The following is a 24,106-nucleotide window of genomic DNA, read 5'->3' as shown; positions in this document are numbered from 1 at the left end:
TGGAATGAGACAAAGACTAAAAGCTCAAATACAAAGCAATTAACTTTTCCACTATAAAAATAGTAATAAAAAAAAAAACAAAATTACCTTAACAACAGCCCCTAGTATTGCATCTAAATAACTAATAGAAACTGTTGAACTGAGATTTATGCCATCTCTTTGAATCTCTGGTATCTCTTCTACATCAAGATATACAAAAAGATCTCCTGGAGGGCCCCTGCGGGAAAGAAAAAAAAAAGGAACTATTATGATTCTTGGCTGAGTTTAAAATCTTCTAAAATTTTTATAATATTATAAGATCAATGAACTTTTGACTGGAAAGCAAGAAAGTCTTGAGAAGATAGAAATTAAGATATCCTTCGTTTTCTCAAAAGAAGTGAGAAACTACTCGCTTTATAATTCTAAAAGTCTTATCATTACAGCAATAGGACATAGATGAAAAACAGGACAGGCAAGCATAAGCAGACTATGGAGCCAACCCAAGGTATCCCAAGAAAATGTTCACATATTTTTATGCCAATAGGCATGACTATACCAGGCCCTCCCCAGACACCCTTGATAGCATGGAAGCCTTGTGCACTGGGTGTAACATTTTCTTTTCATTTTAGTGACAATAGGCAGCATATGAAACTTCAAAAACATGGTCTCATTTGCCTTACAACTAAAAAAAGGGTGTCCGGCATCAAATGCTACAATATAAACATGACAAAATCATTATCTTCTTCCCTACAGAAATGCTAGAAAAAATAAAGCTATTTTTTATTCAGAAAACGATAGTGAGAAACAATGTTATTGATCCTCATGTGCTGGCCTTTTGTTTGCCTTTTTTCTCCCTTTTATTTTGAAAAATGCAGGATTCTTTAAAAATATGTTAGTTTTTAATAAATACATTTTTAAACCAACATTTCACATTGATTTCTATCTAATGCATGGAAACCTAGTGTAAATTTTCCTATTTGAGTGATGAAAAATGCAAGAATGATTTAATTTGATTTCCACCAATCCTGACTCAAATTTGAGCTGCAGAAAAAGACTCCTTCATTGCACAGAATTTCAAAAAATATTAACAATAAAAAGTTACTAGAGGTAATAAAAAGGATCTGCATATTTATAATAGCAAACAAAATGAGTTGAGAAAGTAATTGGTTATGAAAAGAAATTCAGCAAATAGTGTTCCACAGCTATGGAATCTTAAAATATCAATGCACAGGCAGTACATACATTTGCAGAAGTTCCAAGTGACACAAAAGGAATTCTCTTAATATTCATGACATATTTCAAAGAAAGATAGCATGAAATGAGAAGGTAGTTGGCAGTTCATTGAGTGTTTGGTATAATACTGTAGTCCACAACACAGAATCCTAGAATATCAAACCTGCCAAAAATCCTAGAACACTTGAGAGCATTCTCACAAAAACAAGTTGTAAAAAGAGCATCAGTCCAAAAGGTTCTAAAAACATGCATATGAAGGAGTAGAGTCCATGCTATGCCAAGTAAATGTCTATTTTTAAGTCCAACAACTCGGATTCTAAGGCGTATGTATGCATGATGTTTGATGAATAATCCCTTTGACCAAGCAAAAAGACTGAAACTCATTTTGAACAAATTCAAGTGCATTATCACATCAAAAAATTCGAATACTGATGCCAAGTTGAATTTTTATTTCTTGTTAAAATTGTGTAAATACATTCAAAAAATTCAAAACTTGTCTTCAAAAAATAGATTCTAGGTCCCTTTGGCTAAATGTCTATGGCGCTCCGCCGCTTCCCTCTAGAAGAATTGTCCCTTTGGCATAGAGAAATAAGAAGTAAGTTCGGGTTGGATAAGAATGGATGGGATACCAATGTTAGTTTAAGATTGCTCCTTGGGTAGTCTGTGGAGGTCCCCCATTCTCATATTTATCCTTCTTTCATCCCTCACAATAAACTTGAGGTGGGGAGGGGCTCTCAAATCTATTTTAAGAAAAGACCCTTGGATAGGTAATGCATCATTATCCACTTCATTCACTCGTATTTTTCAATTGAGCTCCGAGCAAAATAAAGTTGTATCTTTCTTTGTTGGCGATTTGAGTAGCCTATTGGTTTCGTAGAATCTCCATTTTAGGAAACTACTTAATGATAGGGAGTTGGTGGAGCTGTCTTCTTTGTTATCTTTATTGAATGGGAATAATATTTCATCAAGGAGGAATGTTCGGATGTGGTTTTTGGATCAGTCGAGAGTTTTTTCTTGTAAATAGTTTTTTAATACTTGACTCACTCCAATTCTTCTTTACCACTCTATTTGTTAGCGTTAGTGGCTACACCATCATTGTTTAATGTGTTTTGATGATATTAACCTATATGTTGTTCCTAGTGTTTTCCTATCTTTGCAAATCATGTTTGGTACAGGTATTCGTACATGAATTATTGGATCGAAGGCAAAGATCGGACCAAGTAGACGTCAAGAAGGAAAGATCAAATGGACATGTACTTGAAAGGACCCAAGCACAACCAAAGGAAACTTAATTGTAGAATTATTTGTAATAAGGGTTATGTGAGGTGGTATGTCTTGTAACTCTTGCGAGTGTGTTTCTTGCATGATTTCTGAGCAAGAGTTGAGCAAATGCATGCATACTAGGACATTTGAGTATATAGGATTGCACTAATTCATAGTTTTCTAAGTTAAAACAAGAGTTTGTCAAATGAATCCTAAAACTCAAATATGTTTTCAAAGGGACAAGTTTTTAACATCTTAGTTTTAAGAACATTTTTATACTTAGTCCCGATTGTGTTAAAACAAGTTTTATGTCCTAAAGGTTCAAAGAAAGTCAAATATATTTATAAAAGGACATACTAAGCATATAAGATATCAAAATGGGTTTTCAAGCGTGTTTTATTAATCAAGATATCTTATATTCAAAAGGAAACTCATTTGGACAAGTTTTAATCTTCATTAGACTTAATATATTTCATATACTTTTGTTCAAGAATGTTTTGAGTCATTAAAACGCTTTTTGACAAGAAAAAACAAAGCAATCGTTACTACCGTAGTGCAGCCTTGAGTTATGAACACCTTTCGGTATTTTGGGCATAACTTTTTTCTAGAAAAGTCCAAAAAGGACGATCTTGGTGTCCCTGAAAAGCCAAGACAAAATGCCACAACTTTCATGTTGATGACTTTTTCTAATTCAGGGCACTCATCGACGAACACAGGGGATTCGTCGACGAGTTGCAGTGTGTGATTAATCGACAAAAGCAAGGGCTTGTCGACGAGTCCAATGGGCAGAACCACTCCAACGGGAGGAAAACGGCTAGTTTACCAAATAAAATAATTTTTCTTCCCCCCAACGGCCAGTTAATGGCTCCTTTGGCTCTTGGGCTATAAATACAAGCTATTAGACTTGTATTAACATGGTTTTGAGCATTGTTGATCATATTTGTGAAAAATATCGTATATCCAAAACCTAAGCACTTTGCACTTTAGTTATTCTTCACAAGTGCTCAATCCTCTCTTGCTCACTTATCTTGTAAGATTCATTCCTTGAGAGAATAGAGTGAGGATTTGGTTGTACTTAATATTGACTTATTTAAGGAGCGGCTTGGTGCTAAGGCATGGATGTAGGCTTGGTACCGAACCACATAAAAATACCGGTGTTGTTCTTTCTCTCCCTTATACTCTTTATTTATATCTTGTGCATGATTTATATTTATATTGCGATAGAATTTCTTGTATCTTGCCAAGAGTTTTTATTTTGTAGAAAAATACGTATTTCGCGAAAAGAGTCTATTCACCCCCCCCCCCCCCCTCTCCAGACTATATACTCCCAGGGCTGGGACAACTAACACTATCATTTCAACTGAAAGGTTAAGGATCCTCCAAAAATTAAGGCTTTCACTTGGTTGATTGTTCTCAATAAAATTAATTCTAATAACTTGCTGCAAATTAAAAGACCTTTGAAAGCCCTCTCTCCCGATGTATGTGTGCTCTATTACAAAAATTCTGAGACGGCTTCTCATCTTCTTTTGCATTGTGAATTTTCTTGGAGGATTTGGAATATGCTTTTTGGTATTTCTGGTGAGCGTTTGGTCTGCCCTTCTTTGGTTGGTGAATTGTCAGCTATTTCTTTCAAAGGCTTTGGTAGGAGAAAGGTTAAGGCAGTATATGGAAGGGTAGAATACTCGCAGTTTTATGGGGGTTATGGTTGGAGCATTATGCAAGGATATTCAATAGGAAGATTAAATTGGGTGCTGCTTTGAGAAAAAATTCAGTATTTGGCCTGTGGTGCGCTGGTTTGGGTTTTTTCAGAGGAATTAGTTTCCACAAGTTACATAGAGATTAGAGGAACATTTTGGAATATTGATCTTTTATTTATTGGTATTTTTTAGTTGTTTCCTTCTGGATTGTTCTAGGCCTTTTTTGGGAGATGTCTCATTCTCCCTCGTGTAAATTCTATTCCTATTAATTAAATATTCTTTTTCTATCAAAAAAATAAAATAAAAAAATAGATCTAGGTCATATGCTTTTAACATCATCAACAAAGGACAAAATAATGATGATGAGTCAAATTCTTGACTCTACACAGACCCCAAATATCCGATTGAATTGAGAAAACAATGATTTACTATGAGAATTGACTCTAGACTGAAGGGATGGATGACTCAAAAAGCCACTAATGCAGAGAAACATGTCACTTTTGAAGGGATGGATGACTCAAAAGCCACTAATGCAGCCAAAAAAAAAAAAAAAGGGCAGCCCAGTGCACAAAGCTCTCATGTATGGGGGGTCCGCATATGCAGAGAAGAGTAAAAATTGAGAAAGTTGCATGACAACTAGGGGTGAGCATAATTCGGTTTTAACCAAACTAACCGGCCAAATTCAGTCGATTTGATTCGGTTAATTTGTAGTTCGGTTCGGAATGGAGTAAATTTGGGTTTTCGGTTTTCGGTTCAGGCAGCCCAGTGCACAAAGCTCCCACGTATGCAGGGTCCGTGTATGCAGAGATGAGTAAAAATTGAGGAAGTTGCATGACAACTAGGGGTGAGCATAATTCGGTTTTAACCAAATTAACCGATGATATTCAGTCGGTTCGATTCGGTTAATTTGTAGTTCGGTTCGGTATGGTTTCAGAATGGAGTAAATTTGGGTATTCGGTTTTCGGTTCGGTTATGGGAAAAATGTAATTCGGTAAAGCGAATTACCCAAATTTTAATTAATTAATAATTAAATATAAATTATTAAATTATATGATTTTAGGCTAGGGTTCCAATGTTCCATTCGGCCATTCCCATTTTGGCATTTCCCACTTCCCTCTTCCCTTCCCAAGTTCGCACTTCACTGTTTGGAAATTTACCGCATGCAGTGCCGCAGCGGAACGCTGGCAACCAGCACTCCCAATCCCAGTTCCCTTTGGCCTCCACCTTCCCTTCCCAATTCCTTCCCACCTCACAGTGCACACGTAGTCAGTGACTTGGTGGCACTCCTTATTCCCCCTTTCCAATTCGGCAGCGGCGATTGCCACGACTCAGCGTCGGCAAGTTCGCACTTCCTGTTCGAAATCCAGTGACAGTCTTCCCCTTCAGGCTTTGGCTTCCAGTGCTCCCAGCCTTCCACAGCTCCATCCGATCTGAATCCACCGATTAATTTTAATTTTATTTGGTTAACCAAATTACCCAACAGTTCAATTCGATCGGTACAGTTCTGTTAAAGAGATCAATTCTTTCGATTCGGTTAAGGGATGGGGTTAACCGAAAAAATTTGGTTAATTGGCCAAACCGACCAATTGCACACCCCTTTGACAACAACCAAATCCACCACGACTACCATTAAAATAGTATAGGCCATCCTTCTCAAGTCCTCCACCAATGTCCGCTTCTTATCTAGACGTCTAAAATAACACAATGAGAGAGGAAAGAATGCCAAAAATCAGTTAGAAAATTTAGTTAATTAACAAACTTATACTAGGTTCAAGGGAAATTTAGGTACATATAACACAAAGGTAAAAGGAATAGAAGGAATCAAAAGAATATTGCCACAGGCCCACAACCAAAAATCATTGTAATCGGGCCAGCAGCAAGAGTAACCTTAAGAGTGTAATAGTAGGATTCAAAAACTGACTAAATTAGGACAACTTGGGAGGAGGCAAGAAATCAATAACCCAAGGAGGATGAAGAGGCAAGAAAAAGCCTGAGCCTAAATAGGCCATAGTAGCACTAGAGATCGAAGACTAAGTTTGGAATTGTTGAACCATGCCAAAAAGATTGTTGTAGTCCTCTTCGTTAGCCTCAAGGTTTCTTGGCCTAATTTTGATGATAACAAACTACTTAAGAACTAATTACCTTGAGCTTAAGTGTGATGCAGAGGTCATTAATGAATTCATGAAATGGACAAAGCTTCAAGGATATTTTTAAAGACTTAGAAATGGGCAAAGCTTGAACAAAATTCAAGATTCTTTCATTATGTATTTGATTGTATTTTCTAAGTTGAATTGTATGTAATCTCTAAGAAAATGAAAGATAATGGGACCAAAGTAACATAAACAGGAAAAGGAAGAGATATGGAGATTGTTCTGGGCTTGCCGCAATCGACCAAACCATAGCGCCTGGTCGACCAACCTTGGCAGAATGCTTGGACCTGACGACTAGCCCAAGTGGGCGGTCAACCGATTCAGCTTTTTAAAGACTTCAACAGTCTAACTTTTACTCTAACAACTAGTATCGACCAGCCTCACCAGAAATCAGAACCCAACAGACAAAGACAGCTAGTTTGACCAAATTTTATATATATGTGCCTTCTAAAGCACTACGAAGAGTATCTAAGCTATTGACACTGATAATTGAAAGTCTTTAAAGCTCTCCTCTTAAAATTCATTTGTGCTCAAATTTGCTTACTTTTGAAAATCATTTCAAAAACTCTTGTGCCATAATCTCATTCATTCTTTCAGAGTTAGTTTTTGTACTTACATTTGTATATCCTCCCTCGTGAGGAATTCTCATCTCTCTCAATCAAACTTGTCGTAATTGGTATCCTTGCCACTGGGTGAAGCAAGGGTATCATAAGGAGTTTGGAATTAGTGGAACCTCAAGGCAAATTGTTCCTTGAGAGAGTGGATGTACACCTGAAGAAGCTGAACCACTATAAAGAGTTTGCACATTTCTTCTCCCTATCTCATTTATTTTAGTGTACTTGCATTAATTTCTGCGTACATTAATTTCTTGTCTTCGAGTTTCTTTTTTTTTTTTAAGTAACCAATTCAACCCCCACCCTTGGGGTTGACTATGGGACAACACTCTTGGGATAGGGTAGATGATGCATTTAACTACCTAGTGAGTGGTTAGGTGCATTTGAAGTGGCAACAGTAGAATCACCCTCGACAAAAGTATTGGCTAAGTTTTTTTTTTTTTTTTCCTGATAACAAAAGAGTTTCATTGATAGAATAGGGGTACAAGAAGGATAGTGAAGCATCTCCTTTTAAAATTCTGGGTTACCCCAGAAAAATAAAAAAATGACAAAACAAAAAGAACATTAGAAACAACCCAAGAAAATCAGCAAGCCCTACCAATTCAACAAGGAAAGCCAGTCATGCTGAACATGCAAAAAATGCATCCCCCTGAAGTTCTCATGACCAACAGACCAAAGAGAAGCCAAACGTTGAATCTTCTCCCAAAACCAGTAAAAGAGACGACTTCTTCCCAGTAAAAATGCACACATTTCATTCCATCCACAAACCCCAACAAACTGGAAATAAGGCACAAATCCATAACTCCTTACCCTCCTTTTTCCTGCCAAAACCAACAAACTGACTTGCCAAAAACTCCTCCACTGTCTTTGAACAAACCCAGCATTCCCCAAAATAATTAAATAGCTTGTTCCAAATCCTCTGGGTGAGATCACAATGATCTCCCAAGGAGATTGCAACAATTATTAATAGTATGATTGTCCTTGCCACAATGTGTGCAAATGCAAGAACAAAACAAACTCCTCGTCCTATACACTACCGGAGCCATGATCCTCCAAATCTCATCCTAATCCTCAAAAAGTTCCCCTACCAAGGTTAGAGACAGTGCTAATGCTGAATTATCACAGGAAAAATCTTGAGAAGAAGTCAGGCAGCAGACACTAGCACAAAACAGCACTTCAGATTTCAGAACTTCAAATATCCAAAACCTACAGAACTTCAGAACTCCAAAGATCCAGAACTTCAAAGAGGCAGCTATGACACAGAACTTAGGTTACAATATCCTAGAGGAATAACTTGACCAGAAGTACAGGGCAGACCATAACAAAGCAATGCAGGCACTACCTGAACAAGCTGGCAGCAGCTACAGGCATTACGGCTGGCAGCAACTGGTAGCCAACACAGGAAAATAGAGTCATCGAATACCAACAGAAATCAACCAGCAATTGATAAGATTGTGAGCAATCAATCACGAACACACGCAACCTCAAAACAGCATCATCAGCAAACAAGAAACACAGTATAAGCCTGTGGAACAACGGAAAAGCAACAGCAGTATGCGAGAAACAGAGTATAATAGACTTTGCATCAGCCTTCCTATCAAGAATGCTGCATAGCCTAACCAAGAAGAAGAATGTCCCTAAACAACTCTAAAACCAACCAGAAAATCAGATTCAAAAACTGATTAGGGGAAGACAAGGGGAAAAAATGAAAAAAAGAGTATCAAAATCAATTCAGCTAAAAATCAGATTTAGAGGAGATGAACGCTATGATACCATGTTATTAAGTTAGAGATGGAGGAGAGAAGAAGAGAACAAAGAAGGAGGAAAAATTGCGTAGCAATTTCCTGGTCTGCCTCTTATATATCAATAATAATAATAAAATATTTAAGGGCACAAATACCCTCACTCGCACAACCTACATACTAAAACAACATTTCTGTTCCAACAGTATCTTCTTTCTCTTGGAGGATATCTTATCCTCCCCATCTTTCTTTTTTTTTCCTTGGGTACTCCTTTTTTCTCCAGTAAAAAACTCTTTGTTTATCACAAAAACATAATACTAAAGAAGGCAGAAAAAATCCACTTAGCACATATAACAAAAGCAACAACTCCAAAGCTCTGGACAGTATAATAAAAATTGAAACTTAGCTGAATTATAAAGACAAAACTCATCCATATACCCTTTTGGTCCAGCATCACCCTCACCCGCAACCCTGAGAATACTGCCCTTGCTGACTCCAGGAGGAATTTTAACTTTGATATCTTTCTTAACACGAATATGTCCTTCACCAGAGCACTTTCGACAGTACTCCGAAATTACTTCACCATCACCAGCACAATTTGGACATACAGAAACCTATCATTAAAACAAAAATAGAAATTAAAAAAAAAAAAAAAAAAAACCAGAATAAGGAAACATCGCAGGAGAAGAGATGGCAATGCCTGAAGTTTTCAAAAATAAGATAATATTAAAAAAACCTGCACAAAGAAGTAAAACTCAGTCAGATCCATCCCAAAAATTACTCAATCTAGGATCCATTATCCATTAAATTACCAGCCAACAAGTTTTCACCCGCCACCCATACCTACATGATATTTTTGTCCCTCTCTGCCCCTGCAAAGCCTTAAAAGGTGAGCCATCAAATTACATATGATTAACCAACCCAGCCAACACTTTCTCATACTCTCCCCTAACTGGACTATCACAACAGCTGTACCTTCTCATTAACGCATATATTTCTAAATTTGCACATTCTAGTGTTATCGTTCGTCTCAAAAAATCCTCATTCAGCAATTCCCACAGATGCACAATGTTGAAAATAGCAGCCAAGATTTTTGCAAAGGAACAATAGATATTGATTTTTTTTTGGAAAGATATTGCCAGAGCTTTTTCTTGGTTGCTTCCACAACCATTGAAGGCCGTTAAATATTTCAACTAGAGCACTATAGAAACCACCAAATATCTCTAGTTGGGCCTTCCCATTATTCCAAATAGGTGGCTTGTTCCAGAACAATAGGATATTGCTCCAATAGCCATTTGGCAGCCAGCACAAGGATAGAGGGAAAAAAAAATGCTGGAGACCGCCTGCCACGGAGTTTAAGAAAAAAAAAATTCTCAATGTAAGTTAATGCTGTCATTATGGCTGACATGCTCACAAGCAATATGATGCCAGTACAAACGTGTGGAATTTTACTACTTACTGGTTCCATCTGAATTATCCTACAACTAATCAAAAGTAGGTACCAAATTGGCCGAATGATGAAAGGTCAACCACATGTGAACACAAATTAAAAAAACACCAATTTCTGCTGACCATTCTGTTAAAGAGGGGCCTGGCCAGACAGTGGCAGACCCAATAGAAGCCAGTGGAGCCTAAAATTTTTCCTTTTTAACAAAAAAAAAGAAGTATTGTAGCAAATAAAACAATTTCCCCAAAAAAGGAAAGTTTGCCCACATAAATGCCCCCCAAAGCATTTGGGTAGCCCCCACTTGATTTCTTCTTTTTTTGGTGATAAGAAAAGTAGGATTTTGGTGAAAGAAGAAAAGGCAGAGGGCAAGAAATCCACCAACAGAAAACAAAAAAATAAAATACAGAGAAGAATGTAGAAATCAGTAAATCAAAGCTCCCCTGTCGTGCCAAATATTAGTTAATGGAACTCCTGCAAAAACACTAGCCACCAAAGAGCAAAGCAAGGCAAAAAAGACCACCTAATCCCAGAGCAAATGAAAATGAATAGGACCAAAAGTATCCCTAAAGATCCTTTAAATTCTTTTCCAACCAAATAGACCAAATGACAAAAAAAAAAAAATACAAGCAAAGCAGAGTCCAAGGAAATCCTGCAGTCCTTCCTCCACTCAAAACCCCAATATCTTGATAGTAACAACGCCTCGATAGAACTTGAACATACCCAACTCTTCTCTACGACAACAACCAAGTCCCAGCAGGGGGGTTGGCATGAATCCTCTCCAGTCATTCCAGTGCAATCCATGGAAATATCCTCCAAAGGTTGGAGCAGTGTCAAACCTTTACTCACTAACTCAGTCCAAGTTATTCTAACTCTTAACTCTACCCCTCCCCCTCATATTGCTAGTAGTAAGCTCACTCACTCCTCACTAGTGCATTATTTGGTCTGCAAGTGCCCAAACCATCCTAACTATTACTCCTATCCTGTCCTTGGTGAATGAAGATATTGGATAGGCTTCACCGAAAGAGAAGAGAATCAAGAGACACTTACGAAGATACTGCAGATGGTCTAAGTATGCTTGAGCGACACAAAGCACTGATAAAAATTGGCACTAATCGCATGCCAACAGAACTGTTCATTCACTGTTTCAGACAATGAAAAGGAAGAATGGGTGAAGATCATTATTTGTTAGTTTGTGGTTGCTTGCTACTAAGCTTTATTTGACAAGCTATTGAATTTTTTCTATAAATTAGATCATTTATGTTCTTTTTTGAACTGTTTCTTATGGATGTTATCCATGTTTCATTTGGAATGAATGGGATTATTTATCTCAGCAATTTACTCTGAAATTTTTTACATTCAATTGCTATATTAATTAATTTATTTCAGAAAAAACAAATTTCCTGACATCATTTGTGACAATAGGAAGTTCAAGATTAAGCACAAATTAAGAGAAAATGTCAGTTTCATTGCATGTTTTTTAAGATTATGGAATGATTCATTCCTCTACTTATGTGATGAATTTTTTATTTATTTTGTTTAGAATTTTTAAAAAAGTAACATAGAGAGAAAACATTAATTACCGTGCATTTTTTTTCCTTTTAAAATTTTAAAATTTTTTGTTGATAAGCATATGCTTTATTTGTCAAGAAAAAAGAAGGAAAAATGAAAAAAAAAAAAAAAGATAATTATTTGTTGACAATTGACATTTCAAAAAATAAGAGCACTCCATTCCATAATTAAAATTAGTTTTACCAAACATGGGAATGTGAATAAGAATGGAATGTCCATCCAACTCTAGTGTCATTCTATGTTTATAAATTATAATCAAATAATAGAAAGGAAATGGCCATTCCATTCCTATCTAAATTCCATTCCATTCTCAAATACCAAGCACATTGTAAATGTATAAATAGTGATGTAGTTAAATTTTTTTTCTGCAGAATGCTGCTTTTTACTATAGTTGGAGCCTGTGGTGGGGGCAGTGCCAAAAAGAGAAATTGTATAGACATATGGCATGGTAAAGTGCCAATTATAATATGCAAGTCAAGAAGAAATTAAATAATGTTTACTAATGATTTTTTCTTCATTTTATTTTTTGAAGTGAAATTGAACATTTTTTTTATTTTTTTATTTTTATTTTTGCTTTTGGTAAACAAAGGATGAGAGTAAAGGAAAAAAGGAGTACAATAAGAGAGGAAGGACAGACAGACAGAACAAGATATCCACCTATCACAAAAGGAAAACAACTAAACAAAAAGAAAATAAATACAAGGCAAATATAATAAATTAATGCCAACCAATCCTGCTGCAAAGTCTTCCAAAGAAACATGACAAAAGAATCCATTTGCCGAACAGCTAAGTGGCGCAAAGAAGACCACTCCCAAGCATACTACTAGAAGTGGCAACACCTTTAAAGGCTAGCATTTCTTTCCAACCAAACTCACCTAATAATAACCAGAACAGTACAACGCCAAAACACTTTCCTCTCTTTCCTATTACCAAAACCTCCAAATGTAATAGTACAAAAACTCTATAAAGAAGCAGGGCACACCCAATTTTCACCAAATATCCCAATAAAATTATCCCAAAGACCCAAGAGAATGGACAATTTAAGAACAAGTGGGAGTAATCTTCCCCATTCCTACTCTTGGGACAATATAAGAACAAGCAAGTAATTCTCCCCATCCCTAAAGCAGAGGACACGAACATCAAGAGACAGGACCTTATTAGGTCTTTCGCTTCAGAAGTAAACCATCAAAATTGATTTTCTCAAGGATAACAGTCCAAGAAAAAGCCTTGATCTTTGAAGGAACTTTGGGGCCCATTTAGTGTCGAAAATTGCTTTCATTTTCCATTTTTGTTTTCCAAAGAATTACAAAAAAAAAAGTCAGCTAATTTTTCAGTTTTACAACATTTATATAAAACAATGAAAACATAAAATTTGTTGGCACTATTAACTTGTGAATGTAGTTTTGTTTTCCATTTATAATTTTTTTTTTCAAATAATTACAAAAATGCCACTTTGTTTTCCTTTTCTCTAAATTTATATAGGAAAGTTGGAAAACATCTTTTTATTATTTCCTAGATTTCTAATTTCTTACCCTGTGTTTGGGAGCATGGCATTCAGATGTTGGATTTGGATATGTACAGATTTAGACAAAATATAGTATAAAATTATATTTTCTTCCAAATCCACGCAAATCCAAAATTAAGCCCCAAAACCTATGCTCCCAAACACTACCTTATGTAATTTTTGGAAAATTGAAAAATAAATTTCCTTTTTGTAATTATTTTACAATCTAAAAATAAAAACTTTTTCGCACACCTAAACAAACTCTTATTTTCTATCTTTTCTAATATGAATCTTGAAAAACTAAAAAATAAGCAAAATTCTTTATAATTCTTTGGAAACTAAAAATGGAAAATAGAAACAATTTTGCACAACTAAAAGGACTCAGCTTTCCATAGTAAAGAACAAAGGGCAAAGGGGCTAACAATAGGGTCATGGATCAAATAAGAAAAGAAACATTTGCACAGGAAATTCCCAGAAGAATCTAAGGTCCAAACACAATTATCACTTCCCAACTGGACATGAAAAGCATAAAGCATAATAGTCAAAGAAGCAAGCTCATTAGTTTCTCTCTCATTGAGATTCCTCCCAAAATGGAAATGCCAAGAATGGCATCCTCTTGCAAAATGAGGAAGGCAGCAATAGGAGACTTGCAAAGAGTAGATAAATGAAAAAGACAAGGGAAACCAACAGCCAAAGCCACATTCCCAATCCAATTATACTCCTAAAATCGGATTCTCCCCACATTAACCCACTTTATAACAAACATTAAGGAAGAAAGAACAATGGATCTGGGACAAAATTTTCCAAGGACTCAAGCAAGTAATATTAACTCCTGCATTAGTTTTCCACCCATTTTGTAGAAGTCCAAATTTACTATGAATTATTTGATGCCAGAGAGGGTTAGGTTCTAAAGTAAAATGCCACAACCACTTCCCCGCCAAGAAGATGTTTTTAGGCACCAAATTACCTAGACCACACCTCTCTTCCTTCTAGACCTACTCACAATGGTTCACCATACTAAATGATCTCTGCCCTGCTCATCAGCACCTGACCACAGAAGATCCCTCATCAACTTCTCTAGTCACCAAGCAACTCTCACCAGGATTTAAAAAGAGGTAAATACTACACGAGAACAGAAGAAATGTCTAAAGTTAAAAAGAAAACTCCTTTCCACCCATCCAGCCTCCTAGAAATCCTCTCAAAGACCAGGTCTCAAAAGGAATCAGCGGTAAAATTGCCCCCTAAAGGGGCTCCTAAGTAGGTAACAAGCCAACTCAAAAACTGCGAACCTAGAAAAAGAGCTTGGGTCAATGCCTACACCCACAATACCACCGTTAGAGAAGTAAATTTGTAAACCCAACACCTTCTCAAAAACCTGTAGAGCAGTCAGCACATTAGAGAAGCTGCTCCTGTCCTTGGAAAGAAACAGAATGTATCATCAGCTAACTAAAGGTGAGAAATGGGCAGATCCTCATGAGTCATGACCCACCTTAATGCAAGTCAATCCATCATTTTCATTTGTAAAAAGAAGTGCACACATCTATAAGTGGACTCCAATCTATACTTTAACAATGACAAGAAACTTGTTCAAAGTCACCTAATTTTTCTTTATACCATTCAATATATATCTTCATACACATAAGATTTAACAGCCTCCAATCACTGATATGAACTTTTATAACATTTTCAACAAATCCTCCTCTCCAAACAATTTATCATCTAAAAACATGCATAACTAATCAGACAGCCCAACTACAAGTACTACATGAAAAGATTTTGTTTCAATATTTATCTTCAGTATCATAAAAGAATTTATCATTGAAGCAACAAATTAGCAGTCATATGAGGAACAAATAGTACTCATATACCTGTGAAAACATGCCAAAAGGTGTTTGCTCAGTTCTCATGACTTGACCCCTGCCACCACAAGCTGAGCATATTCTCATCTTGGAACCTATTTTTGCTCCAGTACCAGCACAAGCTTCACATGTTTCCAGATGGGAAAGCACAAATTCTTTTTCAGCTCCAAAGATAGCCTCAGAAAATTCTAGAATCATGTCATAACTGAAGAACTTTGGAATCATGAGTCAACTCTATTGTCTTTCAAAACATATTAAAGTACTCTCAGCATGAAAAATAACAATTACTGACCAAAAAGAGAGTCCAGATTTGCTGAAGCTAGCATACAATTACTAACCAAAAAGAAAATACGGTACAAATATTTATAGAACCACCCATGAATTGACTAAAAAGTAAAGGAAATTAGGTCAAAACCTCTAAGAAATGCTTAAATATCTAATATTTATATCTATATCTATATAGACATGCAGTCAGCTTACACTCCAAAATATCATGTGTACACAATTATTAGTAAGAAAATTGCATGCGAAATCACCAAATGGAAGGTGAAAAAAGCACTTGACACATTAAAAAAAAAGAGATAACCATTCAACCTGATCGCACAGGAAACAAATTAGTGCAAATCAGGAATTTAACATACATAGACTGCATCATATGCAACAAAATGTAGGCATTATACATCATTATCTTTTAGAAACTCAACTGAGTATGTAACTAAAGCTACCCACAACACAGCATAAGCATTGACTTAACATTGTCTTGCATCAAAATAGAGGCAGGAATTCTATGCCTAGTAACAAATGTAATGTAAGGAGGAAATAGTATCAACACATTGTTTCTATCAAAATTTTGACTCACCGTATATCTTCACCCTTAGTAACGGTACTACGACGCCGTGTTCTAAATCCCATTTGATCCATACCAGGGAAACCACTCATGCTTGGTCCAAAGAATGTTTCAAATAGATCAAAAGGATTAGTCTGCAAAGAGAGAAAATACAAAGAAAGACATAAATTGGCATAGACTAAAAATGCACAAAGTTGCAATTAAAATTGTCCTCATGCACATGTAGTGTGCATGCACAATTGTACAGATGTGCAGTTACAATAAATCTATATGATAAGCTAACTTCCAAGAATAAGGAGGCTTTGTTGTCTCGTAGAAAATAGTTTGTCCTTTTCTTTTTGATTGACATTTGAAAAATCAGTGATGTTGTAGTGAAGAGGGTCTTAATTTTTTGCAGCTTGGAAACTGGAATGACAATTCAAGTATATTGCTTGCTAATTTTTTTATCTGTTTTTCAAAAAGAATAATTGCAAAATACGTGCAATAATTGCACATAGAAAAGATAAAGCATATTCTCGACAATATTCTACAGGAAAAAGAAAATTAACATTCTTGTGTGAGCAAAAGATAAAAATATTTTAAGATAAAATTATTAGTATGCTAGTTGCAAAAAGGCAAATTACACATGCTGCAATTCAACTCTTCTACAAAGGTTTCTATTCTCTACAATCTCTCTCTAAGTTCATATTCATAACAGAATCATCATGATGCTAAAGAGCATGGCATTGCAACAAGAACAGCAAGTGATGTTTTAGAGCATGACTTGCCACTACAAAACTTTTGTACACCCCAAACTCCCACATGCAAGCATACACAAAATGGAATTCAGTGCAAGTAACAGCCTGCATGTACCACCTTGAGGTTGTATCATGAAACTCGCGGAAAGTACCATATGCTCGCCACATAGGCAAGCTTTACTGTGCATACTAACAAGTAAAAAGATTGCAATTGATCCTTGGACAATGCACCCTTCCCCACAAGCAGTATATGAGTAACACCCAGTGCACAAGGCTCCCACACCATAATTGGCTCAACCAATTGAATGTCGTTGACCCAGGAATCCAGCACAGACCAAGCACCATGTAGTGGTAGGGCTACAGTAAACCATGCCACCCACCCCAACCTCCATCCCCCGAGGATAAAGGAACAAATAAATTTTTAAAAATGGCTACACAATCGGATGTCATGTTTCAATCAACCTGAAATTCAGCGTAGTTAATGAAGAAGGAAGACTAACTTCAGTTCAAAGGATGGCCACAAAAAACATACTTGTGTCGCTCAAATTAGCAGACAAGCATGACTATGCTTTTGCTACATCCCCCTCTTTTGTCATTTTATAAAAGAACAAAACTATATGTCCTACCGTATAAGCACCAGCTTGTCCCCCAACTGCACTCTTAACTCCAGCTTCACCATATTGATCATATAAAGCCCTCTTTTTATCATCTGATAGAACCTGACAAGTTACACTTCAGAATTCAAAAGACAATATGAAGAATGTGAACAAGAGGATAACAAAAAATAATTTAAATGTACACAATAAGCTAATTCTCAAAATGCAAGTGGTCTAGTGAACTGAAATAAGCATAACTGCTTAACAAGTATGCCAATGGATCCATGATTAAAGCATCTAAAATTTAAAGTAACTGGCATAAAATGCAACATTTGTAAGACCACAAATTGAGGCATTGTAATTGGGCACAGCTAAGATTTAAGAATGGCAACTTTAGTGCAAACAATTGTGGTCCCTGGCATGGTCTTAAATTCCACAAATTTGTCAAAATTTCCACTTTCCATCACCCTCGAAATCAAAATGGCAATCAATTTCCATCTTACATAATTTCCGTTGAAATTTCAACTAATCATCCAAAATTTAACAAAATCTCAAAATTTTAGCAAAATTTGTCGAAATTTTGACTATATAATGAAATCTCCTAGGAATTCAAATGTGAGATTTAGATAGGAAGTGACATTTCTCTTAATTTATCTTATTTTCTTATTGAGACAAAAGAATATTACAAGGGATTTTTTTGAAATTAAAAAATTAAACTTACTGTTAAAGCTTGATATACATTGTTAGCCCACAACCTAATAGCTTAAAGCTTTTAGGTAAAGTGGTAATCTAACATGGTATCAGAGCAGGTTACCAGGAGGTCTTGGGTTCTAGTCTCCTTGCCCGCATTTATTGTGTGATGTTTTAAAAAAAATTATTTGCTCTCAGTAATGGGTGTTATTTATTGTGTGTTTCTCTCCACGTGCTGTTGGGCTGCACGTGCGAGGGAGTGTTAAAGCTTGATATACATTGTTAGGCCACAACCTAATAGCTTAGGATCTGTTTGGTATCATTGTTGTTTCCTGTTTTTGTTTTTGTTTCTCCACAGTGAAAAAACAAATTATAAAAACGCATTTGTTTTTGTTGTCAGTTTTCTGTTTTTGTTGCCAGTTTTCAGCTATTGGCCAAAAAATTGAAAACCATATTTTATGGTTTTCAGTTGTTTTGGCAATCTGTTGTCAGAAATTTTAATATCCAAAAATAGTTTTTTTGGATTAAATTAATCATTTTATACACTTTTAAATGAAAAATCAAAATTAAATGATCATATGGATTTAAATATACTTAAAAGAAAAATATACATAAATTTCATAAAAAATAAATAAATAAAGCCAATTACAAAATACTTTTACTATTTTTCAATTGTCATGTTCAATAAAAATTTTATTGTAAAGTAAATTTTGAAAGTAGAACAATTAAGTAAAATAATTATAATAAATTTTACGCTTATTATAGTAATTTTTTTAATGTGCATTATTTGTTATTTTATTATTTTAATCATATTTTTATAATATTAGTTGATTTAAAGATGAAAATGAGCATTTTTTTAATTAAGTTTTTAATTTATATCAATTTTATAAATGTTAACCAAACAGGTTGCTGGTTTCTGATTTTTAGTTTTCGTTTCTGGTTTTCATTTCTCTAATTTTGGACAGTGATACCAAACAGTCCCTTAAGCTTTTAAGTAAAGTGGTAATCTAACACTTACAACAACATTAAATTAACATTATTGTGTCTATTAACCATTCCTAAAGTATCATAAAAGAAATCCATGCTTTACTACTAATTTCCATTGTTTTTTAAAATCAAAATCGAAATTTCCAAATTTTTGGGGCTTCAAAATTTTAGTCGAAATCAAAATTTAAGATCTTTGGTTACTAGAAAATTCTATAGGATTTTGTCCATAGAAATGCCTAGATTGGATCCTTGTAGCAGTTACTTCTACAATGGTTATGAAAAAAAAATCCTAATTAATCAAAAAAAGTAAAATTTGTAGCAAAATATTGAGATGAATTATGCTATATGAACCATGTATATAAGGCAACCAAAAGATAGCAAGGTCATAATATATTAATATAGGTAAGGATGCTGGACTAAACAAGTGGAACATTGATAAATACAAGAGTACAGCTGCCTCGCAAAGTAAAAGGTTCAGCAATCATTTGATATAAGGGAACTTTGTAAGTTTTTAAACAGAAAATCTTTTGAAGGCATAGAATCTCCTTTTAATAATGTAAAAGACAAGTGATCTAAAACTTTGAAATTTTTTGTCCATTTTACAGAATTTGTTAATATTCACACTGCCAATGATTTTTTTTATTCACTCTCTTTGCAAATTTTAGTAGTGCAATTAAGTTGCACCCTTGGTCCCTTTAATTTGAACTTGGTTCATGGAATGGAATAGTTATTTTATAGGGATATACAAGTTTACAAAAAAATCTGGTACCATTCCAAGGCAAATGACCATCCAAAAGTTCGTATTATTCCAGTCAATATAGAATAGTAAAAGAATGACTATTTCCAAATCTCAAAATAGGGATGTCTATTCCAGACATACTCTATGTTGGTCAGAATAATACCAATTTGTGCATAGCTATTTGCCTTAGAATGGCACTGTCTTTTTTGTAAATTATCATATCCTTACATAATAGATATTCCATTCTCACTGTATTCCATTCTGCGAACCAAACAGAACATTAGTGTTTCTTTTTTACCTATTAAAAAAAAGTAAACATAAAATGCTGTGCATCAAAAAATTACAGGTCTGACTACCACTGGCATTAGATAACTTTGTAAGTTTAGGGCAAGGTAAACTAGACCAAGATCAAAGTGGGATCTGCCCACTCAAGATATTTTAAGTCGACTGAACCTAAATATTAATCAAACTAGATCAATATGCCCAAAGCCAGCCATCAAAATTTTATCATGTTCAGGATAGATCACAGAGGTACTCAACAGTCAGCGATAGCAACAGTCTGTATAAATAACAATAGTGTTTTGAGTTTAGTTTTTTTTTTTAAAAAGAAAAATATATTTCATTAAAAAAAATAATGTACAAAAAAGAGAATAAGACATCCTCCTAAAAGAAAAAGAAAACAAAAAAGAAGAAATTACAATCGAAATAACATCAAAATAACACTGCCTTCTAATCTTGCTGTCAATCTAAAAGTGACCCCACTTTAAAACATCCAGCTGCAAAAAACCAAAGCAAAGCCCATAATGAATCTCTTTCCAATAACAAAGAACACGTGACCTTATTCCCCATAAAAATACGTGTACATTGTTACAACCAAATTCCTACGAAATTGCCAAAAAATAAAAACCCACAACTCCAAAAAATTGAACTATATCCACCCTTCCCAAAACCTGTAAAGGAAATAATCAACAAATCCTCCACTGTCCCCAGGCAAACCCAAGTCTCTCCAAACATACTCCAAATCCTCCAAGACAAAGAGCAATGCAAAAAAAAAAAAAAAAACCGAGCTATCAAAACATAAGGTACATACATCTGGAGATAATGCCTTCAAAGGCCTCCTACTCTACAACAGATTGTTGGTGTTAACTCTATTAAAAGCTTTTTTAGGGAGGAGTTTGGCTTTCCAAATACTATGGTGAGGAAAGGACAACGATCATTTGAATTTTATCCTACATGAAAAAGGATCAGTTAGAAGTTTAACAAATGTATGCATGTATATATGCAATTGACACTGTGTGAGCACACATATATCCTGCTTTTGATGCATTATGTTCGCACTTGAGTTCAAAGCATTGGATTAGCGAGACCAGCATGTAATCATTGCCCAGCCCAGACTAGATTTCTGCCTAAATTTTGGTTAAGTTTTAAGCACAACAGTCAAAATCTTCATATGTTCGCACTTGAGTTCAAAGCATTGGATTAGCAAGACCCGCAGGTAATCATTGCCCAGCCCAGACTAGATTTCTGCCTAAATTTTGGTTAAGTTTTAAGCAGAACACTCAAAATCTTCATACATTCGCACTCAACTTCCTAAGACCTTTTGTTGCCAATTGCATAGGGACATGGAATGCATATTAATGCATAATGAACCTTAATAAATTAAGTACAGTTTCATATTTCTTTTTCAGCATTATCGCACAAGATCAAGATGCTGTTTATGCATTCATTTGAGCCAATTTCATGGATTACCGTAGAAAATAGAATTTTTTTTCCAGTTTCATGGAAATGAAACATCCAATGTTTCAACGCTATGCCAATACGTACAAAATACAGGTAGAGACATTTAGAGTATAAAGTTTAAACCATCATTCTTAAACAATCTAGAATATACAACTGTAACCCTAAGTCTAAATTTTTCTCCTGTACAATGTTAACACTAATTTAATCATAAATATATATCATTACATAGCTTCATTACCTCAAGGGAGCCACGTCTGTGTTTGACAATTCTTTAGCACTTTTCAAATTTCTTTCTAGACATAATAATGATATGTTTTTTTTACTTCTCCTTCAACTTATTCATGAAAATAACTATAGCAAAGAAAAATGAGCATGCTCATAACAAGCCTGTCTATTTTTCCATAGAAAAGATATTTAAAGAATTTCTATTAGAGGCAAAAGCATGCAAGTGTAAGTAGCAGAATAAAATATGTAAATATATGGAATCACACATCCGGTTGTAGATGTTAAAAACATGTTGCCTTGCTAAGATTATATACACTAAAAGGATCAGGCATACCCACCTCATAGGCCGCACTAATCTCCTTAAATTTTTCTGTTGCTCCAGGCTGCTTGTTGACATCAGGATGGTACTTAAAAGGCAAGACAAAAATTAGAAAGTCAGTACTTATTTGAAAAACTAAAAGGAAGTTCAAATGCATAATAAAAAGCATCAAAGATTGAAGACAACACCCAAACTTTTGCAACATTTTTTGGAAATAGGTCCAAAGCCGTAACACTGGTTGAAAAAATTCACGAAAGTACTTCAGTAGCACCAAGTGAGTTTCACAGGATAAGATTGTAACTAAGTTTCCCTTGGTCATCATATTAGAAGATGAAATGACAACAATGTCATCACATTCATATTGTAGCTTTGCTTCCTAACCCTGCAAATGCATGGGTTATAACTCTTATTTATCTATAAAGAAGCAGAAGGATTATAAAGAACATGACTTTTACAGATACTTGAAACTTAATTTACTGTCAAGCTTCATACGCATGCGCAGGCCTGTACAAAAGAACACTATTATGCGCCAGCCTGTACATATGTCATAACCCTGCAATCTGGGCTTCTGTGTTTTGTATTTCCAATCTTAACAAAAAACTTGGTTGCCATTTTTCCAAACTAGGGCACTGGAAACTAAACCAGGAGCAAAACTTAGTGATGTAGCAGTAAATATTAATTTACTCAATGACGTAGCAGGGGCATACGATTCAACACACATCACATGTCAAGCTTATAGGAAGCTTATAGGGGCATCACATCTTCAACTTGTATAGCCACAAGAGGCAACTTTTTTTTTTTTTTTTTTTTTTTTTTTTAAAATAGCTAACTATAGTTTTGGTTCCACATTCTAAAACAAAATTTAAAATATATATATACATATATATATATATAGTCCAATTAGTGGTATAACATTGAAAGATAAATTAAGGAATGAACATATTCGTGGTAAGTTAGGTGTAGCTCCTATAGAAGATAAGATAAGGGAGGGATGACTCAGATGGTCTGGACACTTGCAATGTAGGCCTTATAGTGCACCTGTGAGGAAGAGTGACTTAATTACTGTGGAGGGCAATAGAAGGGGTAGGGATAGACCTAAAATAAATTGGGAAGAAATAGTGAGTAAGGATTTAATATCCTTGAATGTATCAAAAGAAATGGTCTATGATCGCATAAATTGGCGGAAAAGGATTCATATAGCCGACCCCACTTAGTGGGACTGAGGCTTGGTTTTGGTGTTTGGTTGGAGTCCAATTAGTCCAAAAACTTCTATTTTGGTTAATTGTGTCACTGAACATGTAAAATTGGCTCAATCAAGGGCAATCGATAACAAGTTTATGGAAAACCTAGGATTATGTTGAACTTTTTTTCCTTTTTGCTCAATAATTTTTTAACCTTGTTGGGCATGATCAACACAGATAATTTCATAGATGTAGACATTAGGTAGTAAACATACCACATGGGATTGGTCTTTGCAGCTTGTGTTGTCTTCATTTCAAAAAGAATTATTTTCAATGGATTATTCAACAAACAAGGGCTCAATTTCAATAGAGCAACTTGCATATGAGCTTTAAATTTTATTGTGAATAATTTAGGGCTCCATATCTCTTATTAGCATGTTTGGAATTTGGAATTGATCAATTTTTTTGTCTCCAGACAAATTTGTTATCATAACATAAATACGAACAAATTCAAGAATTGTATTTCATGGTAATAAAAAAAAATGATGGTATAAGAAATATTCCATATTAAATTTTACGAATTAAAAATTTGTCTAGTGGTAAAAAACTTCCCAACACCAAACATGCCAATCTGAAGTTACACGTCATATGAGACGTTCTGACTTCTGAGGCCAAGGTCTAAAGGTGGTTTGAAGATATCACCCATGCTAGTCTATGGGAATTCATCTTCTAAATTTATCCATCTTCCTTCCTTTTACCCATTATAATTTTGAAAGGGGTTTTAAAATCCAATTTTGGATACTTTATAGAAAGTGGATGCTCTAATATGTGATGATTTTTCTCTCCTTTACCACCTCTCCACTCTTCCTAATGCTCCAATCTCTAAATTTGTCATTCAAGAGGATTCTTCTATTTCTTGAAATCTACAATTTCATCATCACCTGGATGAGTTAAATTGATGGGAATCAGCATGCCCTACCTATGTCAT

At 35.0% G+C, this 24,106-nt stretch overlaps 1 protein-coding gene across 1 annotated transcript in view; it reads right to left on the bottom strand.

The window, feature by feature from the left end:
• The window catches only part of LOC131158255 (uncharacterized), a 45,939-nt gene that overhangs the window by 17,217 nt on the left and 4,616 nt on the right, over positions 1 to 24,106 (bottom strand). Inside the window, exons 2-7 of the mRNA XM_058112992.1 lie at positions 21,957 to 22,025; positions 17,268 to 17,360; positions 15,917 to 16,038; positions 15,067 to 15,262; positions 9,117 to 9,292; positions 88 to 217 (exon numbers count right to left, since the gene is read on the bottom strand). Of these exons, the coding sequence (XP_057968975.1) occupies positions 88 to 217; positions 9,117 to 9,292; positions 15,067 to 15,262; positions 15,917 to 16,038; positions 17,268 to 17,360; positions 21,957 to 22,025 (786 nt within the window). The remainder of the gene's footprint in view (positions 1 to 87; positions 218 to 9,116; positions 9,293 to 15,066; positions 15,263 to 15,916; positions 16,039 to 17,267; positions 17,361 to 21,956; positions 22,026 to 24,106) is intronic.

Source organism: Malania oleifera, chromosome 6, assembly GCF_029873635.1.
Source record: "Malania oleifera isolate guangnan ecotype guangnan chromosome 6, ASM2987363v1, whole genome shotgun sequence".
Lineage (NCBI taxonomy): Eukaryota > Viridiplantae > Streptophyta > Magnoliopsida > Santalales > Ximeniaceae > Malania > Malania oleifera.
Note: the sequence above shows the minus strand (reverse complement) of the source record. Positions and strands in the feature narration are given on the sequence as shown.